This window comes from Hyaloscypha bicolor (genome assembly GCF_002865645.1).
Source record: "Hyaloscypha bicolor E unplaced genomic scaffold K444scaffold_183, whole genome shotgun sequence".
NCBI lineage: Eukaryota > Fungi > Ascomycota > Leotiomycetes > Helotiales > Hyaloscyphaceae > Hyaloscypha > Hyaloscypha bicolor.
This window is the reverse complement of record NW_020194685.1, coordinates 3,220,362-3,234,408: the sequence shown is the minus strand read 5'-3', so window position 1 is coordinate 3,234,408 and position 14,047 is coordinate 3,220,362. Positions and strand designations below refer to the sequence as shown.

The 14,047-nt window shown below is 46.2% G+C and overlaps 4 protein-coding genes across 4 annotated transcripts; 1 reads left to right on the top strand and 3 right to left on the bottom strand.

Moving 5' to 3' along the window:
* Window positions 1–585: 585 nt before the first annotated feature.
* On the bottom strand, window positions 586–1,015 carry K444DRAFT_622184 (uncharacterized protein). Its single transcript, XM_024882048.1, has one exon. It carries the CDS (start codon window positions 1,002–1,004, stop codon window positions 828–830), a length of 177 nt encoding a protein of 58 aa, XP_024727744.1. The 5' UTR covers window positions 1,005–1,015; the 3' UTR covers window positions 586–827.
* Window positions 1,016–2,971: 1,956 nt separating this feature from the next.
* Window positions 2,972–3,424, top strand: K444DRAFT_711049 (uncharacterized protein; the record flags this gene model as incomplete). The annotated part of the gene is made up of 1 exon (XM_024888231.1): window positions 2,972–3,424. A coding segment is annotated over exon 1 (249 nt), but the record flags the coding sequence as incomplete, so codon positions are not given.
* A 463-nt stretch (window positions 3,425–3,887) lies between these two features.
* Window positions 3,888–5,565, bottom strand: K444DRAFT_547432 (putative major facilitator superfamily transporter; the record flags this gene model as incomplete). The annotated part of the gene is made up of 3 exons (XM_024876306.1): window positions 3,888–4,426; window positions 4,487–4,683; window positions 4,736–5,565. 3 exons carry the CDS (start codon window positions 5,563–5,565, stop codon window positions 3,888–3,890), a joined length of 1,566 nt encoding a protein of 521 aa, XP_024727742.1.
* A 4,227-nt stretch (window positions 5,566–9,792) lies between these two features.
* On the bottom strand, window positions 9,793–11,676 carry K444DRAFT_711043 (uncharacterized protein; the record flags this gene model as incomplete). The annotated part of the gene is made up of 3 exons (XM_024888230.1): window positions 9,793–11,016; window positions 11,155–11,569; window positions 11,628–11,676. The coding sequence occupies 3 exons, from the start codon at window positions 11,674–11,676 to the stop codon at window positions 9,987–9,989; spliced, it is 1,494 nt and encodes a 497-aa protein (XP_024727741.1). The 3' UTR covers window positions 9,793–9,986.
* Between the last annotated feature and the right edge of the window lie 2,371 nt (window positions 11,677–14,047).

Sequence of the window (14,047 nt, the reverse complement as noted above, 5' to 3'; positions counted from 1 at the left end):
CCTTGCATCAGAACTCTGGGATTTGCTTGAGATTTCGGACTCGAGGAAATAGAACTTGTGGCTTCAAGAAAAAGTTGAATCTTTTGGGGGGGGGGGGGGGGGGCCTTTGTGAATCTGTCAGGATGACCTATCCCTTCTGACAATTTTGGAAAGGAAATATCTTCTGGTGCGGCGTCAAAATTTATCATTATCATTAATTATCGCTGAAGTGGATTCCCCGTTTGCTCTGGCCACACCTGTCCTATCGGCTCCCACTTCCTGACAAACCAAGCCGCGCATTCGCCATTATATCCCCAGGTTTGACCTTGGCATAGCCTAACCTGTAAGTCAATTGCTTCAACTCTCGTGCCGACAAAACTTGGGCGAGGTATGCAAACTATGTGCTTAGAACTTTTTTTTAATAGAGAGTTTTCCATTACATATCTTGTAGAAGTCTGAAGCCTTGAACAAGATTCAAGTTCAATGTAGTTGCTCTAGAAAGGGGGTTATGCGGATGCACCAGCTCGCTAAATGAACTATTAATCTAAGCACAAATATCTCGAGGTAGCGATTAATCCTCGTCCACTCCTATTGTTCACCGACCACAGCAGCTTCGAATCCCCTGCTCTCCATAGCGTGGAAGAGATACATATCGACAGCGACTGCCCGTCAACTGCGCCCCTGCGACAACAGCGTACACTCTTCGTCACGCTCCCAGCGGCGATTACAGCTGCTCCAGTACCGCCAAGAAGCCCCACACTGGGCTTTACTGGAATGCGAAGCTCGGCATCGGAGTAGCAAAGCTAGCTACTTTGTAAGCGCTTGGTTTTTGGTTCATCCATAGAAAATCAAAGAAGCTCCCCAAGAATCTCATTGAGGGGAGCGATGGCGTAGAGCTTGGTGGTGGGAATGGGGGCCATCTTCCGCCGGAGTATAGCTCCGTTGTGGCGACTGAAGTGGGGAGTTTGTGCAGTGAGAGGACGGCTGTTAACAGGCTTAGGGGCCAAGAAGGTGCTCACAATCATTTGGAGCGTGTGCGCCGGGAGAACCAAGCTGCTAATGTTGGTGATTTGTCACCTGTGAGTCCCGTCGAGCGGGGTTCTTCCCGAGTTTGGTCATTACGAAGTGATTACTAGTATTCTTAATCGATAATAGTAGTTTTTATCTTGTTCTCCTGTTCCGTGATTGGATGAAGAGTGGAAGAGATAGACACCAGCAAGCAATTAAAGGCCATAAGCGGGGGAGCCAAATGGTTAGGAAAGCCATACATTGAAGTGTCTGAGTCGTGTACACCTTGAATGTATCGACTCATAGTCGGTAAATAATGGCGGCGATTGCCAAATTTTGAAGGTGCTCGGGTTACCCGGAAGCGTCCCTTGAACCAAGCGATTTCGCTTAGATGAAAGCTTCTTCCAACACTTCATAAATATATTATCTTCCGTTCATCGGCCCAGAATTTATTGCCCTAAATTTTAAAGCGAGAACAAATAGCACCTGGATGCATTTACTTGGCTTTCTCTCGATTGCAGGTAGCGTGGTTCCTCGGGAAATTTTGAAGTCATCCAGTCTTGCGAAGCGGGGTACGGAGAACGCGGCATAAAGTGACGGGATTACAGGTGCATGCATAATTATAGGGCCACTAATAGGGCCTGCAGTGTCTCAGCGAGCCCTGTAAGCCCCGTAATTACCTTCCAATAGAGGCGTAAGGCCCCTGAAAGCTCCCTGAAACATAATGTAGCCCGATTGGGAGGTTACATTAAGCCACAGGCTTTGATAGGGCCCTTAGCCCCTGTATTTTAGGCGTGCGTCCGCAATCGGTAGCGGGGTAAAGTGAGCTTTACCCCCCTTCTCACCCCTCCCCAAGCTCTTTACTCACTCTCTTCTTTACTCTCACTTTCCCTTAGCAATTATGGCTACCTTTGGTGGTTTGTTTGACTTCCCTGATTTATCAGATGACCAATCAGAGCTCTCCTCTCCTCCTGATTCCTCCGATTCAGACGAATCAGCCTGTAGCGTAGCTACTGAAGATGAAGAGGATGCCTGGTATAATTTACTATCTGATTCAGAAGATGAAGACGATGATTCAATTATACCAAGCCTTACCCTCCCTCTTCGTCCTTCCACAGCCACCTCCACAGCTTTTACTATGCCCGATATCGTATGCAAAGAGCATTCTACTGGTGCCAGAATCAAAGCTATTTATATACTTGAGCAAAGACGATCTGCAGGTGATATCAAGAAAGCTACAGGAGTATCCAGAACTCGTATTTATGAGCTTGCAAGCCTTGCTAGGCAGTATAGATAGAGAGAGTATGAGAATATGCCCCTGGAAACCTCTTATATACTCAATCAACCTCGATCTGGTAGGCCAGTAATCTCGCCTGCTATAATCAAGTATATCTTGCAAGTGGTACTTCAAAATTCGACTACTCGTGGTTTCTCCTGTACTGTCATTACAAAGGAAGTAAGGAAAAGAGGTTACGAGATTGCCCCCCGGACAGTTTGGAAGGTTCTTACGGCAGCTGGCTATTCTCAGTACAAACTGATAGTAAAGCCTGGTTTGAACAAGTTCAGTAAAAAGGAGAGGCTAGACTGGTATTTGGAGTACGAGTATTAGAGTCTTGAAAATTGGAAAAATGTGATTTTTACAGACGAAATAGCAGTGCAATTGGGCAATATACGAAGGAAAAGAAGGGTCTGGAGGCTTCCAGGGGAAGCTTATAACAAGTATTATATAAGGAGATACTGGAAAGGCTTTTCTGAGTTCATGTTTTGGGGATCATTCTCATATAACAAAAAAGGGCCATGCCACGTATAGGAAAAGGAGACAGCTCAGTAAAAGCGAGAGAGAAAAGCTGATTTGGATATAAGGAATTCCTTAATTGAGAAGGCCAATAAACAGAAGTGGGAGAAAGAGTAAAGGAAGTGGCTAAGGGACTGGATCAAAGTCTATGGCAGGAAACCTGGTGGAACGAGAAAAACATGGAAGTATAATAAGAAAACCGGAGCTTTTGTAGTAAAGAATAGACGTAGAGGAATTAATTGGTACCGATACCAAAGGGAAATCCTTACTACAAAGCTCTTGCCCTTTGCAAAGGAATGCCTAAAGGATTATCCAAATACTATTATTCAGGAGGACAATACACTAGCCTACAAATCTCATTACTAATAAGGGATTTATAACCTTTGGAGGATCATGAAAATGCTCTGGCCAAGCAACTTACCTAATCTTAATGCTATTGAGCCTATGTGGTTTTATATAAAGAAAGAAACTATAAAGCGGGGACCTACGAGTAATAGAAAGAAGCTAAGGGTAAGGTGGGAGAAATGCTGGGAGGATCTTCCTCAAAGAAAAATTCAAGAGTGGATTGAGGCAATTCCTCATTACGTAAAAGAGGTAATTAGATTGGAGGGAGGGAAGGAGTATAAGGAAGGGCGAAAGAAGGGCCAAGAGAAAGAAGCAGTATATAGCTAAAGTATATCTTCAAATATGATCAATTTTATCAGGTGATTTACCCCACCTGCAAGCCCCTTTTTTTAAGCGAAATAGCCTTCAGGGGGCAAGTAAGACCTTACAGGGCACTTTAGTGGACTGCATATAATTATGCCCTGTAATCCCGTCACTTTATGCCGTGATCTGCGTACCGAGGCAAGTCTCCCTTCAGCGCCTCGCAAAGTGACTGTGGTCCGGGCATTATTCACTCCACACCCAACTAGCCCAAGACAGTCACTAGACATCTCCGAAATGGAATCATACTCTAATGCAGATGGAAGAAAAGTGCGAGATAGAGCTTCATAACATCTGAAGTGGCAGCACATCGCAACTGAACCTCGTTGAGACGATTTCGTCCATGAAAATTAGCATTACTCGTTACTCTCTCTATCTTAGTCCTGCGTGCAGACAAGATTTACATCAATACAGCAACGTGATCATTCATAAACTTATTAATATCGCTCAAGAAGAAGGATGAAATAATAGCAGCCCCACCAAAGGCAATCGAGATCAAATACAAGATCGGGAAGCAACGCTTGAACAGTTCATGTCCAGCCACAACAATTGTATGAATCTTCTCTGGAGAGTCCAGCTCCGGGAAATAATGAGCATAACTCGTCAACGGACCAGCCGTCAAAGTCGTCGCAAGCTGGGTGATCCCCTCGACTGAGGTAAATCCCACCTGGATGGCCGGGATAGCGAAGTATTTGACGGCGTTCTCGTGCACGTGGTGCAGGAAGATGTTGTAGAACATGGAGACGCCGACGACTTGCCCGATCATTCGGATTACGATCGAGAGCGCGACGCCGGTGCCGAGAAGCTCGTCGGGAGTGATGATGGAGTAGATTACTTGGCAGGGGAGGAGGACTCCACCGACGCCGATCAGGCCGAGCACCATTGGCGCCCATGCAGTTTTGATGTTCTCTGGGTCAATCGCTGCCATTGAGCCGAGGCCTAATGAGTTCATGTGAGATACTAGTGCAAAAAGTAACAAAGTAGGTTCGTTTGACTTACCGGCAGTTTGAATGATGCAGAAGACCATGAGAATCAGGGGAATTCTTTTGCTGAAGATGCTCATAAGTACGGCGCTGATCACAGCTCCACCCGCAATGCAGAAGCCGATTGGCAACAAGTACACTCCTGCTTGATAGAAGGACGCATAATAGACAGTGTACAACTGTATGACCCAAAAGACGACGAGGGGAATATAGCTGCTAAGAGTCAGAAACTGGACGATTGGAGAACTAGTCCAGAGCGACTTACTTGATTCCAGATGTCAAAGCAAGGATGCTCACAGCAATAAACGGCCGGGGGCTTCGTGCTAGTGCCATGGGAAACATGGGGTACTTGGTACCAAACTTTTCCCAGAGGAAGAATATAATTATCGTAACGCCGCCAGCAATCATTGTGCCAATGACATGCCCAGATTTCCAAGGATAACTCTGGCCACCCCAGTTGAGACCTGTCAGGAAGAGAATAATTCCTGCGAGGGACAAGAAGCTGCCAACGAAATCGATGCGTTTGACGATTTCCCGTTTCGAGAGACCCTCAGAATTGACGCGCGGTGGAGGATGATAGAAGATCGCCAGGACGATGAAAGCGAGTACGGCCCAGATGCCAACAAGTACAGAGACCCATCTCCAGCTGTGTGACGCGAGATATTGCCCATAGAGAGACGCAGCAGCGAAAGGGGTGAACCCGCACACAATGTAGCCTATCGTTGAGCCGCGCTTGTTGGTGGGGACGAGTTCCGTAGCGGCGGCGACCGTGGTCAGGAGTTGAATACCAATTCCTACTCCAGCCATCACTTGCCCAGCGATCATTCCTGATATATTATGGACGGTCCCGATGATGATCATAGCAACAACAGTGCAGGAGAGACCAACAAGAACAACCGATCTTCGTCCGATGAGATCGGCGATAGTGCCAACGAAAGGCGCGACTGCAGCAATGGCGATGAATTGCGAAACGATGATCCAGATAACATAAGAGCCGGCATTGAGGTCGTATGCAATGACCGTGAAGAGAGTGATGAGGAAGAGTGGCACGACCTCTGCCGCAACAAATGCCATACTGAGTCCCACCATTGCCATGAAGAAAGTAAAGGTAATCTGGACGTGTTTTTCCGTCAGCTAAGACATCATACTTGGTCTCTGTTGTAGCTTGTTTTAAACTCACCTTGTTTTGGGCATTGGGGGTCTGGGCTTCAAGAGCCCCCAATTCTCTCTTCTCGGAGGGCGAGCGCGACTGGACGCGTGTAGCATCTTCAACGTGGGCAGCACCAACTTGGCTCTCGGGGGAGTGTTGCTTCTCAAGGGACGCCATGGTGTGACTGAAGGTCGGTTTCGAGGCAAACAATTCAGCACAAAAGGTACGAAAAACAGACGCTTGCGGTAAGAGCAAAGCTGAAATTTTTCGAAACTCTTAAGAGTTGGTGGAGCAGGCCTGATATACACAAGTGAGTGCTACAAGTGCATGTGATGGATGGGCCTCGGTGCTCCCTTGCAATGGTATGCAACGTGATCAGTCCATCGCATCGTCTCTGGGCGGGTTTTGGACTCTCCAGATTGGCGCGGCAAGTGCCACACCAATCCGCGCGCAATTCCCACAAAGGGGTAAGGGGCGGAGAATGATCGACACAAACTATCGGCCTCTTATCCCGATTTGGACGGCCGCGCAGGGGGTCAGGGCTTGCTAACGAATGCGATTGGCGTTGTCCACCTTGAAAAGGCTTAGCGAAGTTGCCAACAAGCGAAACTCAAATTGAATACAAGCGCGGAGAACACCCTCCACAGAAATAGCTGCCGAGACTAGGGATGGTCAGATTTGTAATATATAATTTATATAATAATGCCAATTGGCGTAATTATATAATAACGGTCTCGCTGTTATTATGATTTATGAAATCAAGTATAATTTACGCATAAGTTAGGTATAAATTAAGCAAATTTGGGCGTCTCTATTCGTTAAGGGCAGGGTACACAAGTACCCCCTGCTCCCTTGCGCGCTAGCCTTTCCATAATAGGTTAGCGTGTAAAAATAATATAAAAACGTATTTTCCCCATTATATTACACTATTATATAACGACGGTCCAAATTATATGATTTTTACATCCCTAGCCGAGACCTACTAGTAAGTAGTGGATTTCGACTCAAGTCGCGAGCAGGGACGCCAGCACCGATTTTTGAACATCCCTCAATAAAACGGAGTGGGAGAAAGAGGATGTAGAATTGGTGATGTGTGCCTAGGAGAAGATAACTTGGTGCCTCAGGCAACCCTCCTTTTACGCCCTCCCCTCCATCTTTTGTTTCACGGAGGTACAGCCCATAATGATAGTAATAGCGCTAGCAGGGGTCAATAGAAAACTCGTGAATTCAATACTCGATAACTTTTGCTATACAAAACATAAAAAGTTCATTTAAACGCTGTAAATATCCATAACAGTGCCGTATAGTAGTACTACCTTTTTTCAAGTTTTTGCAATACGTTGTTGTTGCGACACCAGGTTGAAAAGTTCGGACCCCTGCTAGCGCTATTACTATCATTATGGGCTGTACCTCCGTAACCTGACCTCCTGCATCCTGCACGCCGTATTACTTGAGCCAATAAAACGGCATTACACACAAAATAATCGTGCGCCACGACTTGCACCAAAGCCCTTACGTCCCTGCGGGTTTGGTGCGTATCAGTAATACGGCCTTGAATCCGCGATACGGTCATTTTTGTAATAACTTCCATAATTTCACAAAATTGAAAAATAGAAAGAAGCCAAAAATTGCGCAATTATCGGGCGTACCTATATACTTTTTTAGGATCTTGTGTTCCGTTGTGAAGTTATTAAAAATTCTAGGCTTTTTTTATTAGGGGAAAAAAAAGTGACCGTATCGCTGACTTTTGACCGTATTGCTGATACGCACGATTAGCGAGCACAACGCTGGATTTCAAGGCTTCTTCCTTGTCCTAGATTTTTTTAAAGGTAATTATACGAGGGCTCACGCCTCCAGGCGCCCCCGGCGAACCCCAACTACAACCCCCGGCCAAGTAGGAGTTACGAAGGCGCACGGCATTAAAATCCGTCCATTTTTCGCTAAGGCAAGGAACACCAAAATCTCTAGGTTCTGAAAATTGCGCATTGGAGCACCACGAAGTCCGAATGCTTTGAATTAAGCTTTAAGTGATAGATAAGAAGTCAAAGTATCTTTTCCTACGGCTTTGTTATTCTAAAGTTCTAGGGAGTTTTGTTACGATTTTTTGAACGCGAGTGAGCGATTTTCAAAACTCTCGCCTAGCGAAATGGACGGTTTTTAAAGCCGCGCGCCTTCGTAGTAAGTGATTCCATCTACTCCGTACGGAGGGTATGATTTGCCATGTAGTGAGACACGCTTTAAATTAAGGTTTAGTGCGCGGTAGGCGGTGATACGTGCCCCGGGATGTACCGGTACCTATCCGTTCCGTTGCCCGTCGGAAATGACTCTCGTAAGCCGATCTTCTCTTTGATAATCTAATATATTTGCTACGAGAAATAATAGAATCTTTAGGATATCTAAATTACCTTTTTTAAAGCAGTTGTATTATATTTTTGATTCGTACAAATATTTAACTAGGTAAAATAAGTTCGCAGTATGAGACTTTTTAATATTCTTTAACTTTTAGCGAAAGACATTCCTGGCAGCAGCGGATGGATAAAGCCTTGGTAGTAGTAGTAGTAGTAGTATTAATTTACGTCCGAGAGACCTCCCGAAGGGTATGAGGACGTGCTAAGCTAAGGACGTTCCTCAGAACTCAAAGTCCTATTTAAAACAGAGCCAAAAACCACAAGGGGCAAAAAGACTCCCTCCTAGCCCCGGGTCCCTAATCCCGCGGTGTTATAGTGCCCTTGCCTTAGAAAGCATTTCTTGCTATTGCGGGGCCTATGGCTACTCTCTGTATATAACCAAACTGCCTTGTAACTGTGACCTCCCCGGACAGGTGGGGTGGCCACCAGACCATTTCTCCTCCTACCCAAGTCCTCCCACGATCCAAATATCCAAGCCCGACCCCTCCCCTTATCCTCTCAATACCCTATACCCCCCCTTATATCCGTAGAAATACCGAGTCCTCGGGCCTGCCTCTGCAGGAGGATTCCTCCACCGTATAGCTAGTCCGAGAGTGAGTTGAGAGAGTCGGAAAGGCCACGGTGTCCACCTCGATTTCCCTCGCCGTTCCCGTAGATATATCTCCCCCAAGTATATAGTAGATCGAGCGAGAGAGGAAGAGTCGGAGTCGATATCGTGATCGTGAGTCTCGTCGAGTAGAAGTTTGAGCTCCCGTAGAGGCGCTATACCGCTGGCTTGCGTGAAACCGGATCGGGCAGTAAAGGAAATTCTCCCTGCGTTTGCTCGTGACTCAGTCTTAGCCCTGAACTCCTAAGAGATTCAGGTTGACGGCCTGCACCACGAGGAGGTGCTGAGTCTTCGCAGGCGATAAAGCCTTGGTGAAATCGTGGTTGGCTAATTGGCCAGCTTACCCATCGTAATACGGCGGCGACAGGGGTAAATTACAGTAAAACCATGATACGGGAGGAGGCATGTTAAAAATCGGCCGACGCCACCTCCAGGAAACCCCACAAGATCAGATCGGCATTTATTTGTTTCCAGCTTTGTTGCCGCGCAGCGCGTAGAAACTTCGAAAGCCTCTGTCGGATGAAGACAGACGAGTACCAACTTGTTTAGTCTGGAGCCTCCGTTGGGTGGCGGCAGTACGCTCAATGAAGCTTCAATGTAATGTCGTCAGCTCCCTATAAATTCTCGTGTGGAACTGCTTGGAATCCACGTGACTAGCACTCTGAACGTCTCTGGACGATTGGAAGTGTTCCCTTCAAAGGAATACATATTGATAATAATAATTCTATGCTAAGAGGAGAATCGAAGACCGATAAAGAAGATGGTTGCGCCCGTAATGTCGAGACGAACGTTAAAGGATCACGTGACAATGATCATCCGCCCCCTCCTGGAGCACTTATCAGTTCGATAATTACCTTTTAGGGCAAGGCCCGCCTCTATCGCCCTTCGCTGTCTCTCCGAAGCTGCAATGAGTGAAAGGTTTATCTGTCATTCGCTTGAAACTTCCAGAGAAGCAGCATTTTGTCTCGATATGTCCTCCGAAGCCACTTGTCACTTGCCATCAGAGTCACAACTTACCATATTACTACACAAACATACGGCGGAAACATCTCCGCAGTAATTCAATAATTAGAAATAGCAAAGTAATCCGAAAAAGCTTCAAGGGTTCACCATAAGGGTCGAGTTGGTTCATTTGTAATCATACTAAAAGATAAATCTCTCCATGCTAGTTTGGCCCCGGAAGCACGGGATACGGAGTACATCATACACTCTAAGATGTGAAGATCAAAGTTGAAGGGACCGAACTGCCAACCAGTTTCACTCACAGATGCGTCAGTCTATCCACAATCTCAGTAACCGTTGCAGCCATTCGAGACGATCACTCAGATAGCTCCTGAGCAGTCTCCTCAGCCTATTGATTTTCCTCAATTTCTACGTCCGCCTTAGTCGATTTCAATTCTTCAGTCTCTCTAGCCTCCTCCACCTTATCAGTCTCCCCAAATTCCTCAACTCGTGCCTGGAGGTATTTCCCCTCTTCGGTCGTGGGATCCTTAACCTGACTCCTCAAGCTAAACGGCTTCATAACCGCCAGCAATGCAGTCTGGTATTTCGGGTCCAGTGGCTCATCCCAGTCGTCGACACTCGAGTCGTTTTCGTCATACAATCGCGACAACTCCAAGCCAAAGTAATGACTGACCCGCAATCTGGAAGTTGCTGCCAGATCATGCAAGCCATCCTCTTTTCCATGCACATATTCTTGCAGATCTCGCTCACTGAGTGCAATCTTGAACCAAGCCGATCTTAATTCGAGTTTCTCAGCGATGTAATCACACCATTCAAAGAACTTGTCGTATTTATTGAGGTTTTGAGGTCTCGATATGCTGAGCTCAATGGAGAATCCTTTGATACCCCTTAGAATTGCAGGCCTCTCGGTAAGAAACGTCTTGAAATCTCTGAGAATAGTATTTTCCTTTCCTTCACGGTAATTTCGGTAAATCTCGCAGTCATCCTCTGGTTCTTCATAACCTTCAGTATCAACTATGGTGTGGGCCCATAGAACTTTACACAGCTCGTGCCGGAAAGAGGCGCTTACGTGAGAGACTCGACGGAGCCATCCGAGAAACACCCAATCCTTTGAAGGTCCGGAGTGGTATTGGGTCCTGACAGGATTAAGAGTGAGCAGATACAGGTTCTCTCGACCTGGATAACACTCTGTTTTCCATAGGCGCTCTGCGGTCTCCTCACAGAGTACATAACTCCATTTGGTTGAACAGAACATGTAATGGTGATAGAAAGGGTCCGGTAGGAATTCTAGCTGGAATCGTGTGTACTCAATTCCTTTGTTCTGATCATTGTCACTGGAGATGACTGGTTGGAGAAGGATTCGAATGATCTTTTCGCGTATCTCGAAAGGTAGTTTATCGTACGGGAACGTTCCGAATCTATACAGGTTGTCAGTGTTGATGTTCTATTTTCATAATTTCAATCCTTTCTATAAAGTATTCCAGTAATTTGGAATGTCCAACAGCTGCTGGGACATTCTTTTCACTTCCTTTAAAGGTGAGTATTCTCCTGCATACCTCTGAAAGTTACCCAATTCAACTACTGGGATTCCATTACTACCTGTGATTCCCATGAGATCCAACTTCTGATCCTCTGACATATCCTTTGTGATCTTCGGCTTTTTCCACTTCGGGAGACATCCAAAGAAGAAATCGCCGTATCCGTTGTTGTAAGGTATTCGGACGGGGGTGGGCTCTATATTATTGGCGACATCGTTCTCTCCTCGCGTGGCAGCTCCTTGACCCATGGTGTTGTCTTGTGTCTCTGTAGCATCTTGCGCTCTAGATGCTACGTCTCCTCCGACACCCAACTTTCCCTTCTTACTGAGCTGCTGCGGAGCGGCATCATGTGTGGAAGTGTCTCCATCCATGGCTAAAGGTGTCTCGAACGCTGTATTGCCAAAGATCGACGGGGCTGAAAGTGAATCGGTGTCTACAAAGCGCGTCAGTATACACGCCCGCAAGTGGTCGTTTGAAGAGCTGTATTGTACCTGTACCCATATGAAGAGCCTCCGCGGTCTTCATCACCTGTTCCTTCATGTTGAGTGCGCCACCTGTTATCGGGTGGATCGAGTTGTCGGACGGAAGTCTTTAAGTGATCAAGTTGGATTGTGGGGAAAAGATGGACGTTCGGAAATATAAGAAATATCAAAAATCGGGCTTGTGTGTGCGAAGCGAGGCTGGACGAAGTAAACAATGGACAAGCTCAGCGAGAACGCAATGGTTTCGCCTTCCCGTCAACACACTATAACTGAGAACCCTTTCTGGTTTGGAAATAATTCTTACACGAGTATTAGCCTATTACAACTTCAATTCATGAAATCTAGCAACTTCTGGTCTCCTAGTGTTGTCTTTGGAGTTCTTGTTTTGAGTGGTCACTTCTGACTCTCACCCGTATTCACTTTCCCGCATAAATATAATGGCTCGATAAAGAGGATTAAATTTTAACCTATTCTTCAAGCCAATTTTTCATGAAGGAATTATTATTGCAGATACAGTGAATATGAGCTCCCTATATCTAAATTTTCGACATCTGGAGGAGTGCGGCACGGGATCTGCTGTGGCAAGCTTGGAACGCCTCAAAAGATTCAAACAAAACTTTGTTTTCAGCCTTCTTAATTGCATTCAATCAAAACAAAGATGCCTAGTATTTGCATTGAACAATCTCTTTCCAACCACAAAGCTAGTTGTTGTTTCGAACCTTTGAAGTTTTCTCCCTAAACCGTTAGCGTATTCCCACAATGGCCTTTAATTTCGAGCTTCCCCATCCCTGAAGTATTGAAGTATTGCAAGATTCAATGTATCAGAGACGTTTCCTCTACAGCTTGCCTAGAAGAATGACTTTGAGTTTTAGATCTGTGGGAAGAATTCGCTTTTCAAACAGAAAATGTGAGTCCCGAGGCCCCTTGGCAAGAAAATCGGCCTGCGTCGACTCAACACCTCCTCGTGGTACAGGCTGTCAACCTATGCTCTCGAGCATAGGGCCAAGATTGAGTAAATTATCGATACGCTATGAAAGCGATGCTTTATTCGAACGCTCGCACAGCATTGCACGAAGAGATTTTCCCTTATCGACGATCTTCTACGACTCCTTCTCTTCTTCCTCCGCCTCCTCCTTCTTCTCGACGCGCAATGGCACGACTCGTTCTATATATATTATGGAGGGAAATCGGGGTGGATACCATAGCCTACTCGACTTGCCTACTCTCTTGAGGGGGCTATACGGTGGAGGAATCCTCCTGCAGAGGCAGGCCTAATAATGCGACGTGGCGGATACGAGGGGGAGATCGTGGGAAGGGGGGAGGGGGGAGGGGAGGGGGAGAGGGGGAGAAGTAGAGGAGACTTGATATTGCGCCTTCGTACGGCGTCGATGCACTTGTCTAAGGGAGCTTTGGGCTACCTGGGGTGCTCTGAAGGAAACCTGGTTACCACCCCAACTGGCCGTGGGAGGTTTACAGTTATAAGCCTTTGGTACGTTCGCTTATACTAGAAATGCTTTCTATAAGGTTTACGGGGGTACTGAAACACCGCGGGATTAGGGATCCGGGGCTACTTGTAAAGGACGTCTTTTTACCCCTCGTGGTTTTTGGCTTCTTTTATAAGCAGGACTCTGTATATAAATATCCTATAAGCTTAGCACGTTCCTATGCCCCATGGGAGGTTTAGTAGAAAGCTAGTTTCTTCTAGTTTTTCCAGACGAAAATAATAATCATCATCATTACCATCATTGGCAAGAAAATCCACGAGCACCGCCCCCAGTAAATACGGGACATATGATGGCGCAATTTAGCCGTACCTATCTCGGCCAAATGCTTGCCGTATGGATCCGCTTTCAAGCTTCAAAACCGATACTCCAGGTTACCAAAACCTTCCAGACAAATAGCGTCACTCGTCCAAGCCAGAGCCCCAATCTGAACCAAGAACCGACAATACATTTTATCTACTGAACGTCAAAGGTTGATTTCACCTTAACCATTTACAGCAATACCACATCCATTGCATAATAGACCTTGCAGCTTTCCATAAGTACACAATGATCTCCACTTTGGCAGATTACGGAGCTTCCGTCCACATTTGCTTCCCGCCTATTTGAATTATGAATCGAAAGCCGCGCGAATCATTGAGATATGTATCTCTTCGATGGACATAACCGCATCCTTTATATTCCTTCGGCTATAAACCCGTGGGATTGTCTTGCGTTCTGTTAGTTGGGAAGATTGGTTCATCTTGTTTGCAGGGGTAGGTCCTCTTGAGTAGACTGATGTGGGATTCCCACTAACAATCCACATAGATAACTGCCCTGGGCCGTTCCATCATATCAGCTTTCAGTATATATCTCGAGACCCTTGGATACAATTCTTGATGAACTTGTTCTCAAGGGGTTAAATTTGGACTTGGTCGCCATGTTTGG

What these genes read in the sequence shown, in the direction of transcription:
- K444DRAFT_622184 (XM_024882048.1), bottom strand. Translation starts at nt 1,004, where the DNA reads ATGATTGTGAGCACCTTCTTGGCCCCTAAGCCTGTTAACAGCCGTCCT.